Source organism: Poecilia reticulata, chromosome 8 (assembly GCF_904066995.2).
Source record: "Poecilia reticulata chromosome 8, P_reticulata-male-v2, whole genome shotgun sequence".
Lineage (NCBI taxonomy): Eukaryota > Metazoa > Chordata > Actinopteri > Cyprinodontiformes > Poeciliidae > Poecilia > Poecilia reticulata.
Genome location: NC_088837.1, coordinates 26,482,350 through 26,504,101, shown reverse-complemented (window position 1 = coordinate 26,504,101; position 21,752 = coordinate 26,482,350). Strand labels below are relative to the sequence as shown.

The 21,752-nt window shown below is 45.4% G+C and overlaps 2 protein-coding genes across 13 annotated transcripts in view; both read right to left on the bottom strand.

The window, feature by feature from the left end:
• LOC103469500 (uncharacterized) overlaps window positions 1–7,891 on the bottom strand; it is a 38,493-nt gene extending 30,602 nt beyond the window's left edge. For 3 of the 12 annotated variants that reach the window (XM_081610356.1, XM_081610359.1, XM_081610360.1), the window contains exons 1-7: window positions 7,610–7,890; window positions 5,106–5,183; window positions 4,969–5,034; window positions 4,394–4,545; window positions 4,165–4,312; window positions 805–940; window positions 628–702 (exon numbers count right to left, since the gene is read on the bottom strand). In XM_081610356.1, coding sequence (XP_081466482.1) covers window positions 628–702; window positions 805–940; window positions 4,165–4,312; window positions 4,394–4,545; window positions 4,969–5,034; window positions 5,106–5,183; window positions 7,610–7,735 — 781 coding nt within the window. In that variant the 5' untranslated portion in view covers window positions 7,736–7,890. Of the gene's footprint in view, window positions 1–627; window positions 703–804; window positions 941–4,164; window positions 4,313–4,393; window positions 4,546–4,968; window positions 5,035–5,105; window positions 5,184–7,609 lie in introns of all 12 variants that reach the window. The other 9 variants (XM_081610361.1, XM_081610367.1, XM_081610357.1 and 6 more) reach the window with 8 other exon arrangements.
• A 641-nt stretch (window positions 7,892–8,532) lies between these two features.
• On the bottom strand, window positions 8,533–20,480 carry LOC103469439 (splicing factor U2AF 65 kDa subunit-like). The gene is made up of 11 exons (XM_008417118.3): window positions 20,291–20,480; window positions 18,860–19,034; window positions 18,665–18,768; window positions 18,416–18,567; window positions 18,223–18,339; window positions 15,836–15,974; window positions 15,679–15,758; window positions 11,993–12,115; window positions 11,829–11,915; window positions 10,365–10,607; window positions 8,533–9,990 (listed from the first exon to the last, which is right to left on the bottom strand). The coding sequence occupies exons 1-11, from the start codon at window positions 20,463–20,465 to the stop codon at window positions 9,859–9,861; spliced, it is 1,527 nt and encodes a 508-aa protein (XP_008415340.1). The 5' UTR covers window positions 20,466–20,480; the 3' UTR covers window positions 8,533–9,858.
• Between the last annotated feature and the right edge of the window lie 1,272 nt (window positions 20,481–21,752).

Below are 21,752 nucleotides of genomic sequence, written 5' to 3'. Positions count from 1 at the left end.
AAAACCAAACAAACCAATCGATCTGAAACCAATTCATGAAGAAAACACTGAATGTTATGATTCAGGTGTGAAATCTAAACTCTGCAGGTCACTCCAACTGCAGACGGTAACCATGGTAACCGTGACACTCGCCGATGAGGATAGCTCTGCTCTCACACACAGTGTGACGTCACCTCTGCCGTGAACATGAATACCGAGGAGCGGAGAGGAAACACTCCGGATGTGGGGAATAAAAACTCGGAAAGAGAAATCGGATCCGGCTAAAATCAACATAAAGAGCAGAAACGGGCCACAAAATTCTGATCAGTTTCATTTATATCCGCCGCATCAGGATGAAACGTTAAGAAGAAAAGGTCGTATTTTAGTTGTTAAGTAAGAATCACCTGGTTCTTCTGATACATTTTTATATTTAAGTTTCTATTATCTGCTTTATTTCATAATAATTCCTCTGAAATGTACCTGGAGTTTCTTCCGTTTACTTTGCAGCTCTGCGAATTTTCATTTTCATTTTGCTGAAACAAAAATAACTTGTTTCACATACGCAGAGACTCGATGCCTGCAGGATGCAGAGTCTCACAAAGCCAGCAGAAAAGCAGCTGCAGCGAAGTTACGGACACCAAGATTTACGTTTCATTCGTCTGACGTGACTCATTTCACTCTTTGTGCTGCGCGTAGAAACATCAGGGACCTTCTGATCTCTGACTGATGATTAAAATAAATAGAACAAAAATTAACAAAATATTCCACAAACTCCAGAGATTTCCTAAAGGAACGTTAGCGAGTGGCTAACAGACAGATAAGCACCTGATCCGCCTTTACCTCCACCTGGGTCGGTTCTGGTTACGGTCCGGACCGGAGGCACATCTGGGCCTGCAGGCCCGGCCGCCGCTGCAGGACTGCTCCGACCGGCAGCGGCCATGTTTGCTGGGCTGGGGTCCTTCTGGTTGTCATGGAAACACAAAGCAAAACGTTACAAAGACTAAAACTTCAGAAAATATTAGAGTTTTTATTTCATAAGGAAGGAAAAAATGATGGAAGGAACAAATGGACTGACGGACTGATGGATTGACGGACTGATGGACTGACGGACTAATGGACTGACGGACTGATGGACTGACGGACTGATGGACTGACGGATTGATGGACTGATGGATTGACGGACTGATGGACTGATGGACTGACGGATTGATGGACTGATGGATTGATGGACTGATGGACTGATGGATTGACGGACTGATGGACTGACGGACTGATGGATTGATGGACTGATGGATTGATGGACTGATGGATTGATGGACTGATGGACTGACGGACTGATGGACTGATGGATTGATGGACTGACGGATTGATGGACTGATGGATTGATGGACTGATGGACTGATGGACTGATGGATTGATGGACTGATGGATTGATGGACTGATGGACTGACGGACTGATGGATTGATGGACTGATGGATTGATGGACTGATGGACTGACGGACTGATGGACTGATGGACTGATGGACTGACGGACTGATGGATTGACGGACTGATGGACTGACGGACTGATGGACTGATGGATTGATGGACTGACGGATTGATGGACTGATGGACTGATGGATTGACGGACTGATGGATTGATGGACTGATGGACTGACGGATTGATGGACTGATGGATTGATGGACTGATGGATTGATGGACTGACGGACTGATGGATTGACGGACTGATGGACTGACGGACTGATGGACTGACGGACTGATGGACTGACGGACTGATGGACTGACGGATTGATGGACTGATGGATTGATGGACTGATGGACTGATGGACTGACGGATTGATGGACTGATGGATTGATGGACTGATGGACTGATGGATTGACGGACTGATGGACTGACGGACTGATGGATTGATGGACTGATGGATTGACGGACTGATGGACTGACGGACTGATGGACTGATGGATTGATGGACTGACGGATTGATGGACTGATGGATTGATGGACTGATGGACTGATGGACTGATGGATTGATGGACTGATGGATTGATGGACTGATGGACTGACGGACTGATGGATTGATGGACTGATGGATTGATGGACTGATGGACTGACGGACTGATGGATTGATGGACTGATGGATTGATGGACTGATGGACTGACGGACTGATGGATTGATGGACTGATGGACTGACGGACTAATGGATTGATGGACTGATGGACTGACGGACTGATGGACTGATGGATTGATGGACTGACGGATTGATGGACTGATGGACTGATGGATTGATGGACTGATGGATTGATGGACTGATGGACTGACGGATTGATGGACTGATGGATTGATGGACTGATGGATTGATGGACTGACGGACTGATGGACTGACGGACTGATGGATTGATGGACTGATGGACTGACGGACTAATGGATTGATGGACTAACGGACTTATGGACTGATGGATTGATGGACTGACGGATTGATGGACTGATGGACTGACGGACTGATGGATTGACGGACTAATGGATTGATGGACTAACGGACTGATGGACTGATGGATTGATGGACTGATGGATTGATGGACTGATGGACTGACGGACTGATGGACTGATGGATTGATGGACTGATGGACTGACGGACTGATGGACTGATGGATTGATGGACTGACGGACTGATGGACTGATGGATTGATGGACTGATGGATTGATGGACTGATGGACTGATGGACTGATGGATTGATGGACTGATGGACTGACGGACTGATGGATTGATGGACTGATGGATTGATGGACTGATGGACTGATGGATTGATGGACTGATGGACTGACGGACTGATGGACTGATGGATTGATGGACTGACGGATTGATGGACTGATGGATTGATGGACTGATGGACTGATGGATTGATGGACTGATGGACTGATGGATTGATGGACTGACGGACTGATGGACTGACGGACTGATGGATTGATGGACTGATGGACTGACGGACTGATGGATTGATGGATTGATGGACTGACGGATTGATGGACTGATGGATTGATGGACTGATGGATTGATGGACTGATGGATTGATGGACTGACGGACTGATGGACTGACGGACTGATGGATTGATGGACTGACGGATTGATGGATTGATGGACTGATGGATTGACGGACTGATGGATTGATGGACTGACGGACTGATGGACTGACGGACTGATGGATTGACGGACTGATGGACTGACGGACTGATGGATTGATGGATTGATGGACTGACGGATTGATGGACTGATGGATTGATGGACTGATGGATTGATGGACTGATGGATTGATGGACTGACGGACTGATGGACTGATGGACTGACGGATTGATGGACTGATGGATTGATGGACTGATGGATTGATGGACTGATGGATTGATGGACTGATGGACTGACGGACTGATGGATTGATGGACTGATGGATTGATGGACTGATGGACTGACGGACTGATGGATTGATGGACTGACGGATTGATGGACTGATGGATTGACGGACTGATGGACTGATGGATTGACGGACTGATGGATTGATGGACTGATGGACTGATGGATTGACGGACTGATGGACTGACGGACTGATGGATTGATGGACTGATGGATTGATGGACTGATGGACTGACGGACTGATGGATTGATGGACTGATGGACTGACGGACTAATGGATTGATGGACTGATGGACTAACGGACTGATGGATTGATGGACTGACGGATTGATGGACTGATGGATTGATGGACTGATGGATTGATGGACTAACGGACTGATGGATTGATGGACTGACGGACTGATGGACTGATGGATTGATGGACTGACGGATTGATGGACTGATGGATTGATGGACTGACGGACTGATGGATTGACGGACTAATGGATTGATGGACTGATGGACTGATGGATTGATGGACTGACGGACTGATGGATTGATGGACTGAAGAACTGATGGATTGATGGACTGAAGAACTGATGGATTGACGGACTGATGGACTGATGGATTGACGGACTGATGGACTGCAGCTGTAAAGTCTGTGACTGAATCAGACACCGTCCTGTTTCTGACGGTGTAAACACACACTGGGCACAAACAGCTTTACATTTTCAGATTTGTGGTTAAATATTCATGTGTTTCCACGGCAACAGACTCGGTTTATTCTGAGGAACCTTACAAAGCGTCTCCTCTGCTGCTGGAGGCTTTTAGGTTCAGACGAGGAGAGTTTGGTTTGTTCTGCTACCTGATTGGCCACACAGTCAACGCTGCGTTTCTTCTTCTGCTGTTCGTTAGCAGACAGGTACGCAGTGAGCTGCTCGCCCCACCTGGTGAGGAGAGAGAGAGAGAGAGAGAGCCGGTGAGTCTGCATCTGATTGGCTGAGAGTGGCGTCCAGTTTCCTGCTGACCCGCTGACAGTCTCTCTGCTGTCGCCGCGGACGAAGACTTCCTGCGACGCCGTGGCGATGCACAGCGCGTTCCTCTGGCCGGTCCGGAGCTCGGCGTCCGTAACGCCGGTACACAGGTTCATGTTGACGGTTCCCTGTGGCAGAGTGCTGGGCTGAAAGAGAGAGAGTAAAAAACACTCGGCTTAATCCCAGGGAGGAACCAGGAATAACGTTAATAAACAAGATTAATGCTTATTAACCAGGAATAACGTTAATAAACCTGGATTAATGTTTATTAACCAAGAATAAAGTTAATAAACAAGATTAATGTTTATTAACCAGGAATAACGTTAATAAACCTGGATTAATGTTTATTAACCAGGAATAACGTTAATAAACCTGGATTAATGTTTATTAACCAGGAATAACGTTAATAAACCTGGATTAATGTTTATTAACCAGGAATAAAGTTAATAAACAGGATTTATGTTTATTAACCAGGAATAAAGTTAATAAACAGGATTAATGTTTATAACCGGGATTAATCTCCGTAACACGTCTCAGTTCCGGACCAGAACCGCCTCGGTGTTTCCTACCAGCTCGTCCAGCGCGTACGTCAGGTTGCCGTGTTCGTACAGGATGAAGAATCGCCGCTGCCATTTCTGGTAACAGAAAACATTCTGTTAGGAGCAGAGCGAGAAACGCTGAAGTCAGAATGAGAATCACGTCCTACCCTGGACCTCTGGGCGGGATTATCAAAGTCTGTTCCCTCAGGAGCCAAACACAACCAGCCGGCGTAGACGGGCTTCGCCTGGAGGGACAGAGGGCAGGAGGGACCCATCAGGGTCTAAGCTCAGGAGACCAGTAACAGGGCCAGTAAGAGGACCAGTTCATCAATGGTACAAATTAGTCCAGGAAACATTTTCAAGGAAATCCTGATGTCATTGATCAGAATTTACTATTGTGTTCATTTTTTCCAACTGATACGTAGAAAATTAGCTGAATGTCATCCATGTTATATTTCCATATCTCTCTTTGGCGTGATTTATTATCAGCATCTGGTTGACAAACAGAAAACAGAAGCACTTTAGATTCTTTCTTCAGATTACTGCCTTAAAAACAAACTATACCGGATTTAAAGACACCGCATTTATAGAGCTGTGCAGCATTTCATATCAGGCGTCAGAGCAGCGGCGTGCAGAGCGGCGGCGTGCAGAGCAGCGGCGTGCAGAGCAGCGGCGTCAGAGCAGCGGCGTCAGAGCAGCGGCGTCAGAGCGGCGGCGTCAGAGCGGCGGCGTGCAGAGCGGCGGCGTCAGAGCGGCGGCGTGCAGAGCGGCGGCGTCAGAGCGGCGGCGTCAGAGCGGCGGCGTCAGAGCGGCGGCGTGCAGAGCGGCGGCGTGCAGAGCGGCGGCGTCAGAGCGGCGGCGTCAGAGCGGCGGCGTCAGAGCGGCGGCGTCAGAGCGGCGGCGTGCAGAGCGGCGGCGTCAGAGCGGCGGCGTCAGAGCGGCGGCGTGCAGAGCGGCGGCGTCAGAGCGGCGGCGTGCAGAGCGGCGGCGTCAGAGCGGCGGCGTCAGAGCGGCGGCGTGCAGAGCGGCGGCGTGCAGAGCGGCGGCGTGCAGAGCGGCGGCGTCAGAGCGGCGGCGTCAGAGCGGCGGCGTCAGAGCGGCGGCGTCAGAGCAGCGGCGTGCAAAGCGTCTGCAGGTTGAGCAACGCGCTGAAATTACAGGCTGCACAGAAACCTGGCATGAGGTCAGAGGTGATAACATCCTGGAACAACGCCAGGCGCGCTCCTCTCGCCGACCTGCAGGCACATCGCTGCCAGATGGTGTGAGGATGATTTCATCAAGACGGAAAAAACTATTTTTACAAGTCAGACTGATCACTGAAACCTCGTAAACAGAACCGGTCTGACAGCAGGAAGCAGGCCACAAGCAGAACAGCAAACAGAAACCAGCCTGAGAAACTCTGGGGATAAATTCAGAGGACGGATGACGGACAATACAGCTGCTGTAAAACTAACCCAGACTAACCTGGACTAACTTAAACTAATCCAACAAAAACTAACTCAGGCTAACAAAACAAAGCGAACTTGAACTAATCAAAACTAACTCAGACTAAACTGACCCAAAGAAACTCAAACTAACCAGAACTAACTTGAACTAACTATAACTAACCAAAACTGACCACAACTAACCTGAACTAACCTGAACTAACAGCATTTTAAAAATAACATCACAGGACAGAGAAACAAGGGGAGGGAATCATGGTGGTCTGTTCTCCTTCCTTCCTCCCTTCCTTTCTTCCTTCCTTCCTTCCTTCCTTCCTTCCTTCCTTCCTTCCTTCCTTCCTTCCTTCCTCCCTCCCTCCCTCCCTCCCTCCTTCCTTCCTTCCTTCCTTCCTTCCTTCCTTCCTTCCTTCCTTCCTTCCTTCCTTCCTTCCTTCCTTCCCATTTTCAGTTCTTCTTTCCTTCCTACTTTCCTCGCTTCCTTCTTTAAATTTAAGTAAATGTAAAAGTGAGATTTCGGCCAATCGGATCAAACTGCTGTTTCTGAAACCCACAGATGTTGAAATCCAGTGTTTGTGCCAAGTGGGCCAGAATTCCTGCACAGTGATGTAAAAGATTCACTGCAAGTTGCTGCAGAAGCTGCATGTCTGTTGGTGCCAAGAGGGAAAAACTGCAGTTCGGATCATTAAACCGGCTTGGAAAGTTCATTCTTCCTCAACAAATAACGTTATTGTACAAACTCAATTTCTGTATTTACTCGGGATGATTTTAATATTACACTTTGTTTGGGGCTATAAAATATTTATGCGTGATGAAAGAAATATTAAAGGAAATTTGTGAGTGAGTTAATTCTTTTTAACACAACTTAAGATCAGACTTAGAAAAAGTGAATTTTTAAGTGAACAAAAACTGTTTTATTTCAACATGTTTAAAACTAAACATTCGTCTTTAAGTAAAATATTTTTTATATTATTTAACTGATTATTCATAACGAGATAAAAAAATAGTTGCCATGACAGCCAAAATAAGTCCAAATTCATGACTAAAGTCCATAATATTTTAATAATTTACAGATAAATACTCAAGATACGAGGAAATAACCATTCGCTTACCGCAAAATGACAGTAAATTTACACATTTATTAATAACTTTATGATATTAGTGAGGGAAAAGTTGGGTTTTGGGTGAACCGGGTCAGACGTGACGGAACATCACCGGTACCAGGAACCCACCTGCTCCAGGTCGCTGTCGTTCGGCGGGTGAACTTCCCGGGACTTGAAGCAGTTCTGACATTTGCTCTTATTGAAGATGTTCGGCTGGAACCGGTTGCAGGATCCCGTCGCCTTGTCGCCGGACATGTTTTCCGGTCAGCGGGTTCCTCTTCAGCGGAGAATCCCGAAGACAAGCCCCCGCCGTCCCGCTCCGCTCCCCGGCGATGAATGAAGCGGGTTTCCCTGATCTGGCATCCGCCTCACACGGAGCTGTCTTGACGACTGTCGTCACGGTCAATGCGTCTGACGTAGACATGAACTGTCCACATCCGGCTGAAACCTAAAAAATAAAAGTCATATTTTTCTTTGCTTTTTGTAATTAAATAATAAATTTTTCCACTATAAAGTTTGTGATTATATACAATTTTTTTTAATTACTCAAAATTAAAAAAAAAAAATTATAACACTTTAATATTTTATTTGATGTATTTTTTTTATTAGAAAAATAAATAAGTAAATTTGTGTATTGCATAATGTAATTTTTTAAAGGGTAAATAATATGAACAAACCACAACTAGAATACAATAATCAATATGTTACAAAGATTGCACAAACAGCCATTTTTATTAAAATGGGTGCTATAATTTTCAGACTTGATTCTGACTTGGTAAAACAGCTGGAAATTCTTCAATGAGAACATTTACTTAGTCAAATAAGCAAGAAATTGTATAAAAGAAGGTTTATAAATAATAGTTTTAAGTACATATAATGATGGAAAAGAGCAGCTGAAACTGCAATAATGAAAATATTTAAAAATATAAATGACAATTTTGTTTTCTTTTGTTTTGCTTTCCTTATTTATATTTAAAATTTTCGTAGAAATGCATCTGCAAAATAGCATTAGAACAAAGTTGGTGGACACATTTACCAGTAAGCGCATCAAGTAGTGTAATATTTTAATTTATTTGTGTTCAATATGTACAGAAAAATCCACATAAACAGCTGAATATAGGGAGACGAGCGTTTATTGGAGGCAGTGGCAGGAGGTTACAGAAACTAAAAACTTTCCTCTTCCTTCACATCCGAGTCGCATATAAAACACACAGTAGCTGCTTCAAACCAGCTGATATGTTTGATTCACACAATAAAACACACATTTACACAGAAACAGAAGTTATTCTGTTTATCCAAGACAATGTTTGCTCAGGTGCTTTAATTTCAGAGCAGAAGATTTTAAAGTCATTTCAGGATGCAACAGCAATAAAACGGTGAATTATTCAGTGCATCTTCTACAGATCTAGAAAGGTGCTACTCTAAACATCTGTTTAACTGTTTTTAAAGTGCTTAGAAATTTAGGAAAAATTGTTCAATACTCTATTAAAATTGACCATTTGTTAAGTCTTCACTCTTTATGTGCTCTGGTGCCCCCTACTGGTGGCAGCTAAAAATACACGGTCTGTAGATCTACTGATGGTCAGATGTGACTTGTAAAATAATAAAATATAATTAAATACATGTAAATATATCACTTCATAGGGGTTAGAACCCTAACTTACATATAGATCTTAAATAAAAAAGGTTTAGCAAACGGTCAAGTTTCCATCTGGGTAACTGGAGCAGCTTGAAGTTTGTGTGCTTTCATTTCCAAACTATCGTTTCATATTTACATAATTTACTTTAGCAGCAAACCTGCACAGTAGAGGTTTAATAACATATGGGGCAAAAAGCAGGATATATTCAGTTAATAAATTCCATAAATATTTCACTGCAGCAACATTTCATGATGGGGTTTTAAACGTAGAATAAATAAAAAACGTTTGTGCTCTGGATGGATGGACAAAAGGAAGGAAGAAAGTTGGGAAGGAATGAAGGATGTGAGTAAAGAAATGAGAAATATTTGACACAATAAAGGAAAGTTGGGAAGGAAAGAGACAGCAGGGCGGACGGAATGGAAACTGTCTTGAAAAATATAATTTCCAAACTTTTTCTGATTTTGTTTTCCAGACTTAAAACTTTCCTGTCTGAAATCCCAGATTGATCCCGATTCCCTGGAAACGCCACGCTGTGTTTAATCTGGATGAATTAATCTGAGGTCCTGGACTCTGTGGCGCTCCGGGTTAACAGGACAATGACACAGAGACGGTTTTCCAGCTTCCCTCCAGAGGAGGAACAGGAAGCGGGCCGACCGGCGGTCTGGTGGATCAGAACTCGTGTCGGTGGTGGATCAGAACTCGTGCCGGTGGTGGATCAGAACTCGTGTCGGTGGTGGATCAGAACTCGTGTCGGTGGTACATGTCCGGGTCGTAGTATTTGGTCACCACCACTCGGTTAGCAAACTTACGGCCGGTCAGGGCCTGCATGGCTTTCTGACAGTCTGCAGGAGAAACGTACTCTACAAAGATCTGGAGGAAAGGAGCAGAGGAGCGGATCAGAACCGAGCCGTTATGCAACTTCCTACCCTGTTCTGATACAAACCATGCAGCTGCTAAATACATGCTGGCAGTCATGTTTCCATCTAGTGGGAAATTTTGAGCAAACTTTTAAAATGTCGCAAAAAGAAACTGGTTAGGAAATCAGTTTTTCCACTAATCGTTTCTGATGCGCTTCTTCAAAGTGTGGATAAAAGACGCTGAGGCTTGTGAGTTGAAGATGTAGAAGTTTTCCACATTAACGCACAAGATGGCAGCAGTGAGCCAAGTATCACTTTAGCTCAGGTGTGTCTGTAAAAGCTTAATCTACATGCGAGTTCAACTGGTCCAAGAGTCTCAGAGCGAACCTTTCCACAGCCGGGGACTTCCACGCCGTCGACGGGCCGCGGGATCTCGATGGAGCGGACGCTGCCGTACTTGCAGCACTCCTCGCGGATGTCCTCCAGGATCTCCTCGTAGTCGTCGTCGTCCACCAGCTCCTCCGGCATCACCATGTTGAGAAGGCACAGCACCTCAGTGGGCAGGCCGGAGTTCTGCAGCCGCTGCAGCCCCGGCACCTGCAGCGTCACCGGCGTCTCGATGACGGAGGTCTGCAGACGGACAATGAGCTAACACAGGGCTTTTCAAAGTGAGGGGCGCGACCCAAGGAGGGGCGCCAGAGCTCTTCAAGTGGGGCCTGACACAAGGAAAAAACATGAACCAGAAAAACTAACGTTTAACCAACTTTATGTAATTATTCATCCAGCCACCGGGGGCGCTGTTATAAAAGCAAGTTACTCCTGCAGTCACTACTTGGAGCTTATTAAATTAAAAGATTTACTGAAATTTAGTTTATCAATACGAAGTTGAATTCCTTTTTCCTGTTTATCTCCAGTTCAGAAGAAGAAGAAGAAGAAGAAGAAGAAGAAGAAGAAGAAGAAGAAGAAGAAGAAGAAGAAGAAGAAGTAGAGTTATGAAACTGACATGCAGCTCATTTGGATCGTTTTGTTCATGGTTGTTCATTTTACCACTAGAATCAGTTTTTTTTGTTTTGCTTCTTTTATGATTTCTGTGTTTGCAGAACAGAACTCCATAATGAATTTTAATTATTTTTGATAAGTTTATCTATGAAACTATTAAGGATCTTGAAATAGGACAGGAGATTGTTTTTGTCTAATGTCTTAAGGGTTCTTAACAATTCGGCTAAACTGCCATTGACCCATTTATTTATTTCATGGTATTTTTAACATATTTTGAAATGTTAATGCTTGTAATATTCTCAGTTTTGTTCTTAGTCACTTCACTAAGAATCTGTTAGCATAAACTGACTCTGCTAGTTTATGTCCTGAATTAAATAACTTTTTATTTGTTGCATAACATGTGATTAATCAATTATTGAACAAAGTAATTTGTAATTAATTTGAAATCTCATTTGCATGAAGTTTTAAATGTAAATAAAAACTTAAATTAAAATAAGTTTTAAAGGGGCCAGAGGATCAAACTGCTTAAGATTGTTTGTGTTGTTGGCATAATCTTGTCTCTTTGTATCTATTTGATATTTTATCTATTCAACTAATATTTGGTACTTTAGAGCAAATTTATTGTTTTGCCTGTTGATTCGCCACAAACTCCTACAACAAATCTAGTCTTCTGTCATCAACATCCCATTGCAAAACCAAGTCCTGATGTAATTATCATTAATCTTAATGTTACGCATAACAGAGACATATTGAACAGATTTGATCATTTAAAGTTGTCGCTCTCTCACTTTTTGAAAACCCCTGACCTAATAGATATGTGGCTCAGAGTCATACGTCACATCTCAAACTCACAGGATTAGCGTTTTTGGCGCCCACGCTGGCCCTCTGGACGATGAGCTTTTTGTCGCCCAGCTGCATCCCGTTGAGCCCGGCGACCGCCTGAACAAAGACAAGCACAGCTTCAACAGACACATCCAGCCGCCTGCTGATGCGGTTGGATGCAGCGGAGCGTTTACCTGGTCGGTGGCGCTGATGTCGACGTATTCGCAGAAGGCGTAACCTTTGGACAGCGATGTGGCGCTGTCCTTCACCAGGTTGAAGGCTTTGAGCGGCCCGAACGACGTCAGCAGCTCCTTCACCTGCAAACAGCAGCCGGAGTCGCTCTAAGAGCAGAAACCCCTCTGAACGCATCGCTGCATGGCTGCAACGCTGCAACACAGCATGGCTGCAACGCTGCAACACAGCATGGCTGCAACGCTGCAACACAGCATGGCTGCAACGCTGCAACACAGCATGGCTGCAACGCTGCAACACAGCATGGCTGCAACGCTGCAACACAGCATGGCTGCAACACAGCATGGCTGCAACACAGCATGGCTGCAATACAGCATGGCTGCAACACAGCGTGGCTGCAACGCTGCAACACAGCATGGCTGCAACGCAGCATGGCTGCAACGCTGCAACACAGCATGGCTGCAACGCTGCAACACAGCATGGCTGCAACACAGCATGGCTGCAACGCAGCATGGCTGCAACGCTGCAACACAGCATGGCTGCAACGCTGCAACACAGCATGGCTGCAACGCAGCATGGCTGCAACGCAGCATGGCTGCAACGCTGCAACACAGCATGGCTGCAACACAGCATGGCTGCAACACAGCATGGCTGCAACGCTGCAACACAGCATGGCTGCAACGCAGCATGGCTGCAACGCTGCAACACAGCATGGCTGCAACACAGCATCGCGGCAACACAGCATCGCGGCAACACAGCATCGCTGCAACGCTGCAACACAGCATCGCTGCAACACAGCATGGCTGCAACGCTGCAACACAGCATGGCTGCAACGCTGCAACACAGCATGGCTGCAACACAGCATCGCTGCAACACAGCATCGCTGCAACGCTGCAACACAGCATGGCTGCAACACAGCATGGCTGCAACACAGCATGGCTGCAACGCTGCAACACAGCATGGCTGCAACGCAGCATGGCTGCAACGCTGCAACACAGCATGGCTGCAACACAGCATGGCTGCAACGCTGCAACACAGCATGGATGCAACGCAGCATGGCTGCAACGCTGCAACACAGCATGGCTGCAACGCTGCAACACAGCATGGCTGCAACACAGCATGGCTGCAACGCAGCATGGCTGCAACGCAGCATGGCTGCAACGCTGCAACACAGCATGGCTGCAACACAGCATGGCTGCAACGCTGCAACACAGCATGGCTGCAACGCTGCAACACAGCATGGCTGCAACACAGCATGGCTGCAACACAGCATGGCTGCAACGCTGCAACACAGCATGGCTGCAACGCAGCATGGCTGCAACGCTGCAACACAGCATGGCTGCAACACAGCATGGCTGCAACGCTGCAACACAGCATGGCTGCAACGCAGCATGGCTGCAACGCTGCAACACAGCATGGCTGCAACGCTGCAACACAGCATGGCTGCAACGCAGCATGGCTGCAACGCAGCATGGCTGCAACGCTGCAACACAGCATGGCTGCAACACAGCATGGCTGCAACGCTGCAACACAGCATGGCTGCAACGCTGCAACACAGCATGGCTGCAACACAGCATGGCTGCAACGCTGCAACACAGCATGGCTGCAACGCTGCAACACAGCATGGCTGCAACGCTGCAACACAGCATGGCTGCAACACAGCATGGCTGCAACACAGCATGGCTGCAACGCTGCAACACAGCATGGCTGCAACACAGCATGGCTGCAACGCAGCATGGCTGCAATACACCATCGCTGCGTGGCTGCAACGCTGCATCTTCACCCCTCATCACTGATATGCAAAAGCATCCCCCACCCCCTGAACTGAAAGGTGCGGCATGCACTGCGCTCAGAGTGCATGGAGAGCGTTTGTGGACGTCAATCTAAAGTCCTGATGCAGTTTCTCAGTTGGATTCAGGCCTGAACTTTGACTAGGCCACTCTAACACATAAATATTCTTTGATCTAGACGTCTAGAAATGATCTATTTCTTTTTTTTAAACTAAAATCACCCCCAAAAAAATAGATCTGATTTTTTTCTACTCCACAATAAGCTACGCATCAACTTCTATTGAAACTTCCCAAAGACGAAAATGCATCAATCCTCTTTTTGTTAATGTTTTAAGCTTTTCTTTGTTTTAAAATCTAAACACAGAAATAAAGTAACATTTCCTACAGCAGATATTCAAGTTATTTTTTCAAAAAAGGTTATTTAACATCTCTGGCTCTAAGTGAGTTTTGTTCATTTGGAATCTTTGGTTTATAGAAGCTGCAGATTCCAGGTTTAGGCAAATAACATGTTAGTGTTCAGCCCGACCGGAACTTTATTTTGGATTATCAGAGTGCAGCTCACTGAATCCAAATGCAAGCCACACTTTTCAGAAAAACACTGAATCCCTTCCTCTTCTCTGAGCACCAGACACTGTGTTGGTTCTTCACCTAAAACCCAAATAAAATGCATTGAAGTTTGTTCATGTCATGTAAAAGAAATAAAAAGTTTAAGTTTGTGTGAACACTTTCACAGTTAATGAGGCTAAAAACAGCGTCCAACGTAGCGTTTTATGCTAACTGGGTTTAAATGATTAAATGTTCTGCATTTACAGCCCAACCAGGGTGATTATTGTAAAGATGCTACAAACCATCCAATCAAAGCTTACCTTTACAGAAACCCCTCTGCCCCCCACTGCTAATAATCACCACCACGTCCTAATGAGCTGCTGTGTTTCCCCCCAGATAACCAGAACCTAAGCGCTCCAAAGGCATGATGGGAAACAGAGAGCCTGGCGGCTCGCTGCGGATCCGAGTGTGGACCAGAGATTCTTACTTGCCTTGAGTTACATGTTGGCATGGCAGCAGTGGATGAGTACTACTGAACAAACTATGAGCGCAGACTTAACGATCTTACTGGCCCCTAGCTGGGGACAAAGTGGGGGGACAAAAATGAAAGAGCTGTGAGTATCAACGCAGAGCAAGTGACTGAAATTATTCAGCAAATGAAGAGGAAAAAGAGAATAACAGACATCAGGCTGCTTGAGCAAAGAGTAGCGGCTACATCTGACTCAAAAGAAAAGTCCACTCAGTTTTCCTGCAGCTGGAGGCGTTTCTGGAGTCGTTCAGGGAAGTTTCAGCGTTTCAACCCGGCAGATTGGAGATGAAAACTCATTTTACAGGAGCTGGTTATGAATGTCAGACCTGCTTCACACCTGACATCTGGACCAGAAACTCCCACAGACTGCAGACGCTTCACTTTGTAATATCGGATAAAACCATCAGATTTCCGTTCCATCCAAAGGAGCAGACACAACGCCGACCGAAACGCAAGAAAACACCAAACAACTGAAAAAATCCAGAAAGGCACATTTTAACTACCTGATACTTATATTTTATTAAGGTGGACTTTTTCTTTGAGAACAAATGAAAGATGTTTACAAATTATAAAGCTAAAATGTACTTACCTTTCCTAAGTCATTTTGCTTAACATGAGATTGTTACTAAGACTCTTTTACATGAAGAATGTAGCTCATGTTGGAGCTGCCAGTCAGATTCCTACATTATTATATTCCTAAAGGTGCCATGTTTCTACAGGAAGCCTCGGCGGCCATTAATGTCCGATTGAGAGCGACTAAAAGCTCAGCGTGAGAAAAGAGAGGAAAACGAGAGAAGCTGTGCAGACAGCCGTCAGTAGATACCTGGTCGTCGTTAAGGTAATTAGGAAGGCCTCCGATGAAAAGTTTATGAGGCGAGTCAGGAACGACTGTGGAGACGACGCCTACGCATCGGGAGGACAGGAGAGTTAGAGAGCAGGCGCCCAGCGGAGCGGGGCGGCTGCAGCGGAGAGGCGGACACCTGGGACATGGAAGGCCGGCTGCTCCGAGATCCCAGGTAACGGCCGATAGTCATGAGGCCGTCGGATCTTCAGCGACTGACCCTGGAAGATGATCCCGTCAAAGGCCATGGCCTGCGTCGTCTCGTCCACCGACCGGAACTACAGGAGACAGACAGAGACAGGACAGAGACAGGACAGAGACAGGACAGAGACAGGACAGACACTGGCATCAGGACGTTTATGCTATTTGATAAATTATGTTAATAAATTATATCCAGTACGTTCCAATGAGTCTTGTTTATCAGATTAAACAAGGTGTTAAACACAGTTTTCATTGAACCCATGTTTTATTGGTCTGATGTAATATTCTGATTTTAAAGTTCAGGATTTCATAAATCCTGAACTTTAAAAAAAATGCAGCAGAATAATGTTTCAAAACTAAAAAAAGCTGTAACCACAGGAAGGAAAAGACAAAATACTGCAAATGGCAAAGAAAATCAACAAGTATAAAGTGATGCCAACTTGCTGAACAGAACTGAAGTCCTCCAGGCCACTAGGGGGAGTCTGGAGTAGGTAACACTATACAGGTAAATACGCTGCAGCTCTACAATATTATAACACATGAAGAATAACGCAGCTTTTACTTTCTTCCTCCATCTTTCTTCTAGACATCCCGTCTTTACTGAGGGTCTGGTCCCAGATGATTTGTTGGTCGACTCCCCCTAGTGGTCTGGAGGACTTCCGTTTTGTGGAGCGAGTTCGCAGCATTTCGTATTTGCAGTTTTTTTTTGTTTTTGCTCTTGTCATTCTATATGTGCTTCCATTTGCTGTGGTTGCAGCGTTTTTCTGTTGCATTTGTTTTGTGTAGCTGCATCATTCGTGTGTGTGCTGCGTGTTTGCACCTGTCGTGTTTGCACCTGTCGTGTTTGCACCTGTCGTGTTTGCACCTGTCATGTTTGCACCTGTCATGTTTGCACCTGTCATGTTTGCACCTGTCATGTTTGCACCTGTCGTGTTTGCACCTGTCATGTTTGCACCTGTCATGTTTGCACCTGTCGTGTTTGCACCTGTCGTGTTTGCACCTGTCGTGTTTGCACCTGTCGTGTTTGCACCTGTCGTGTTTGCACCTGTCGTGTTTGCACCTGTCGTGTTTGCACCTGTCATGTTTGCACCTGTCATGTTTGCACCTGTCATGTTTGCACCTGTCGTGTTTGCACCTGTCATGTTTGCACCTGTCATGTTTGCACCTGTCGTGTTTGCACCTGTCATGTTTGCACCTGTCGTGTTTGCACCTGTCGTGTTTGCACCTGTCGTGTTTGCACCTGTCGTGTTTGCACCTGTCGTGTTTGCACCTGTCGTGTTTGCACCTGTCATGTTTGCACCTGTTGTGTTTGCACCTGTCGTGTTTGCACCTGTCATGTTTGCACCTGTCATGTTTGCACCTGTCATGTTTGCACCTGTTGTGTTTGCACCTGTCGTGTTTGCACCTGTCATGTTTGCACCTGTCGTGTTTGCACCTGTTGTGTTTGCACCTGTCGTGTTTGCACCTGTCATGTTTGCACCTGTCGTGTTTGCACCTGTCATGTTTGCACCTGTCATGTTTGCACCTGTCGTGTTTGCACCTGTCATGTTTGCACCTGTCGTGTTTGCACCTGTCATGTTTGCACCTGTCGTGTTTGCACCTGTCGTGTTTGCACCTGTCATGTTTGCACCTGTCGTGTTTGCACCTGTTGTGTTTGCACCTGTCATGTTTGCACCTGTCCTGTTTGCACCTGTCGTGTTTGCACCTGTCGTGTTTGCACCTGTCGTGTTTGCACCTGTTGTGTTTGCACCTGTCGTGTTTGCACCTGTCATGTTTGCACCTGTCGTGTTTGCACCTGTCATGTTTGCACCTGTCATGTTTGCACCTGTTGTGTTTGCACCTGTCGTGTTTGCACCTGTCGTGTTTGCACCTGTCATGTTTGCACCTGTCATGTTTGCACCTGTCATGTTTGCACCTGTTGTGTTTGCACCTGTCATGTTTGCACCTGTCATGTTTGCACCTGTCGTGTTTGCACCTGTTGTGTTTGCACCTGTCGTGTTTGCACCTGTCATGTTTGCACCTGTCATGTTTGCACCTGTCATGTTTGCACCTGTTGTGTTTGCACCTGTCGTGTTTGCACCTGTCATGTTTGCACCTGTCGTGTTTGCACCTGTCATGTTTGCACCTGTCGTGTTTGCACCTGTCCTGTTTGCACCAAATACACTCTAAATGTTTATCACAAAGTTTTGCAGAAAGTCATATGAATTATTAAGGAGGGAAGACTTTCTAGGTGGTATTTCTTAAAAAGAAAAATGAAAATCAGTAAAAACTATTGAAGGAAAATCAAAGCTTTACTAAAGACTGACTGGAATCTTTAAGGCTGACCTCCAGGAAAGCAAAGTTTTTGTCCTGATTGATCTGGACGGCCAGAACCGGGTTGCTGGGCGCCTGAGAGAGGCCTGCCAGACGCATCTGAGCATTGAAGAACTCTGCCATCGACTCCTGCGCAGCAGAATCACAAAACGAGATGAAAAACGATGTAGGCCTAAGGAACGGCGCAGCGTGGCGCAGCCTTCACCTCCGTCACACCAAACGGGATGTTCCCGACGTACAGCCGCCTGGCTTGTCTCGTCATCTGACTGCCGACGATGGGAACTTGCGCGGGCGCGGCAGCCACTCCGGTGGCGGCGGCGGTAGCCAGCAGAGCTATAGTCGGGATCTGACCCGCCGCTGGGGGAGAGACGGCGTTGGACAGACGTGGGACGATGCAGCAGATGAAACAGACAATCAGTCAGCAGAACGCTAAAAGAACTCAGGGTGCGGTTACCTTGCATAGCTTTGTATTGCATCGGTGTGATGTGCTCAAAGCCCGGAGGAGAAACATCCCAGTATTTACACGTCTTTTTCTTTCTCGTTCTCCTCGGTGAGCGGCTAGACGGAGAGAATCACCACATAAACCGGTGTTGGTAACAGCTGGTGTCCCAGCATCGGTGTGTTCCTCTTGGTGAGTGACGAGCCTGACCTGTGCTTCTTGTGCTCCCTGGAGGAGCTGCGGCGGTCCCGGCTCTTCCGGTCCCGGCTGCGGCTCCTCTTCTCCCGGCTGCGGCTCCCTCGGTCTTTGCTCCAGCTGCGATGCTTGTCGCCGCGGCCTGCAGACCCGCTGCGACTCCGCTTCCTGTGCCGCTCCCTCTCCCTCTCTGTGGACACACAACCGTCCTCCATTAAACACAACAAAACTGGGATCAGGGACCCAGAGCAGCTTTCTGACCGATCTTTAAAAACCCGACCTGCTGATTCCAATTTTAGCTGATACAATTATTCTGTCTGAAAAGTCGCAAAATATAGAGTTTGTCAGGATGAAACCAGGTGAGAGGTAACTAAGCACATTTACTTGAGTAGTATTTTTAGGACAAACATACTTTTAGTAGTTTTACCACACTGTACCTTTTACTTTTACTAGAGTAACATTATTTTGACGTATTCCTGCTTTTAAGTCACATTTCTGACTACTAGAGCCACTTTGAGGAACTTTGCTGAATAAAAACAGGCTTGAGTGAGACCTCTCATTTTTACACAAGCTTTGTTTTTTTATTGTAGCTACAGTAACTAAATAATATATATACAGATTATAAGTACTTTACATTCCAGTAGGTAATATACTATTGTAAAAATTAGTGTAATAAATTTGATGTTGAAAACTTTTATTCCGCCTGAATTTAATTTAGAATAATTTTATTTCTTTAAAAATACTAGAATCTCCAGCTAACCTAATATTTTAACTTTGTTTAACATTAAATCAGATGTTATGATCTATTACTCAGTACTTAATTAGACTTTTGACTTAATATTTACTCTTTTTGGGGTAATTTCTTGGAAAACTACTTTTCACTGTTACTTAAGTACATTTATTTCTACTCTGACCAACTCTGGATAAAGTACATCCAGAAACCTGCTAATTACATATTTATATGGATGAATAATTGCCATCATGTTTATTTCTTTATTTGTTCCATGCTGGTTGAAAACCCCTTTATAGATAATCAATAACAAATAAAATAATATGACATTAATACAAATGAGTGGATGTGGACTTCTGACAGCTGCTGCAATTTAAAAAATAAAGCTTTTTTGCACACTTGTCATAGACAAATGTGATGATATTAAAGCAGAGGATGCTCCTGCCTCTTCCCCCCCACAGGTGAGCCTGTAAATGATGGATGCGGTCTGTGACAGGAAGCCGAGCGGAGCCTCATCACTGCCTGGACACGCAGGGAACCATCCGAGCCGCAGAAACGCGAAGTTTGTCGTCACGCCGGTTTATTCATTCATAAAAACCAGCGAGCTAACGGCACGCGCAGCCGGAACGCCGCTAGCTTGTGCCTTAAAAACCGGGACAGACAAAATGCCGACGGAGGAAATTTAAAAATATAAATAAATAAATAAATAAACTAACCTTGTCGGTTCTCGCTCAGTTGTTTCTCAAACTCCTCGAAATCTGACATTATGTCGACAAAAAGCTGCTGCGGAGGGAAAATAGCGCTGCTCTGAGACGACGGAGAGAGAAAATACATAGAAACTGTCCGCTGCTGTATCAGCGCAGAGAAACCGAGGACTCCTCTGTGAGACATAAATAAGGGCAGAGTACATCCGGTCAGCTCTTCAGAATAAAGGATTCAAACCTTCTTATTTCTGGGACTCCTCTGTGAGACATAAATAAGGGCAGAGTACATCCGGTCAGCTCTTCAGAATAAAGGATTCAAACCTTCTTATTTCTGGGACTCCTCTGTGCGGACATAAATAAGGGCAAACTACATCCGGTCAGCTTTTCAGAATAAAGGCTTCAATCCTTCTTATTTCTGGCAGGGAAAAAAAATGGCGCATTTCCATTTGTTCTCTGAAGTTTGAAACTGGCTTCACAGTGGTGCAGTTGGTAGAGCTGTTGCCTTGCAGCAAGAAGGTTCTGGGTTCGATTCCCGGTCTTTCTGCATGGAGTCTCCATGTTCTCCCTGTGCATGGTGGGTTTTCTCCAGGTACTCCGGTTTCCTCCCACAGTCCAAAAACATGACTATTAGGTTAATTGGCCTCTCCAAATTGCTCCTAGGGGTGAATGTGTGTGTGTGGTTGTGTGTCTCTGTGTTGCCCTGCGACAGACTGGTGACCTGTCCAGGTGACCCCGCCTCTTGCCTGGTACGCCAGTGGAGAAGCAGCAGCAGCTCCTGACCCCACTGAGGGACAAGGGTGTTAGAAAATGGATGAAGTTTGAAGTTGTTTTAAGTCGGGAAAAATACGAAAGTTCGCAACGGGAAATACTGTATATAACTTGCATCTCATTTACAGCGGCACACACAGGGTTGTATATCTATTTGTGAGGATATCCTTTAATGTTTCATATCTTGAAATACCTAACAATACACTGATATTATCATGTATTGCTAATGGTGGCTAGCTAGGTCTTTAAAGAACTTTAATTAATTTGCAAACTAATTTGGTAACCGGTTTGGGTTGGGCCAGAATCTGTGAAGACTCCAAGTGAGTAAATTCACTTTAGATTTTCAACACAATCCAATCGCAATCAGTGGGATCAATCAGTGGGATCAATCAGTGGGATCAATCAGTGGGATCAATCAGTGGGATCAATCAGTGGGATCAATCAGTGGGATTTTACATCATCTCTCTGCACAAAAATGTTGATTTTGGCACCACATTACATAATATTATATCTTTATATTTACATGCTTTTATTGTTGTCTTCTTGCAGAATTGTGTCACTTATTCCAGTTCCCCAAAGTTAAAGTTTATCTAACAGGCAGTAGATATGCTGAGAAATTAAAAACTAAACTGAAATAATTATATTAACTGTGATTGAACTAATTTATTAATAAAATAATAAGGCAGGTTGCTAAAAGAACAACATA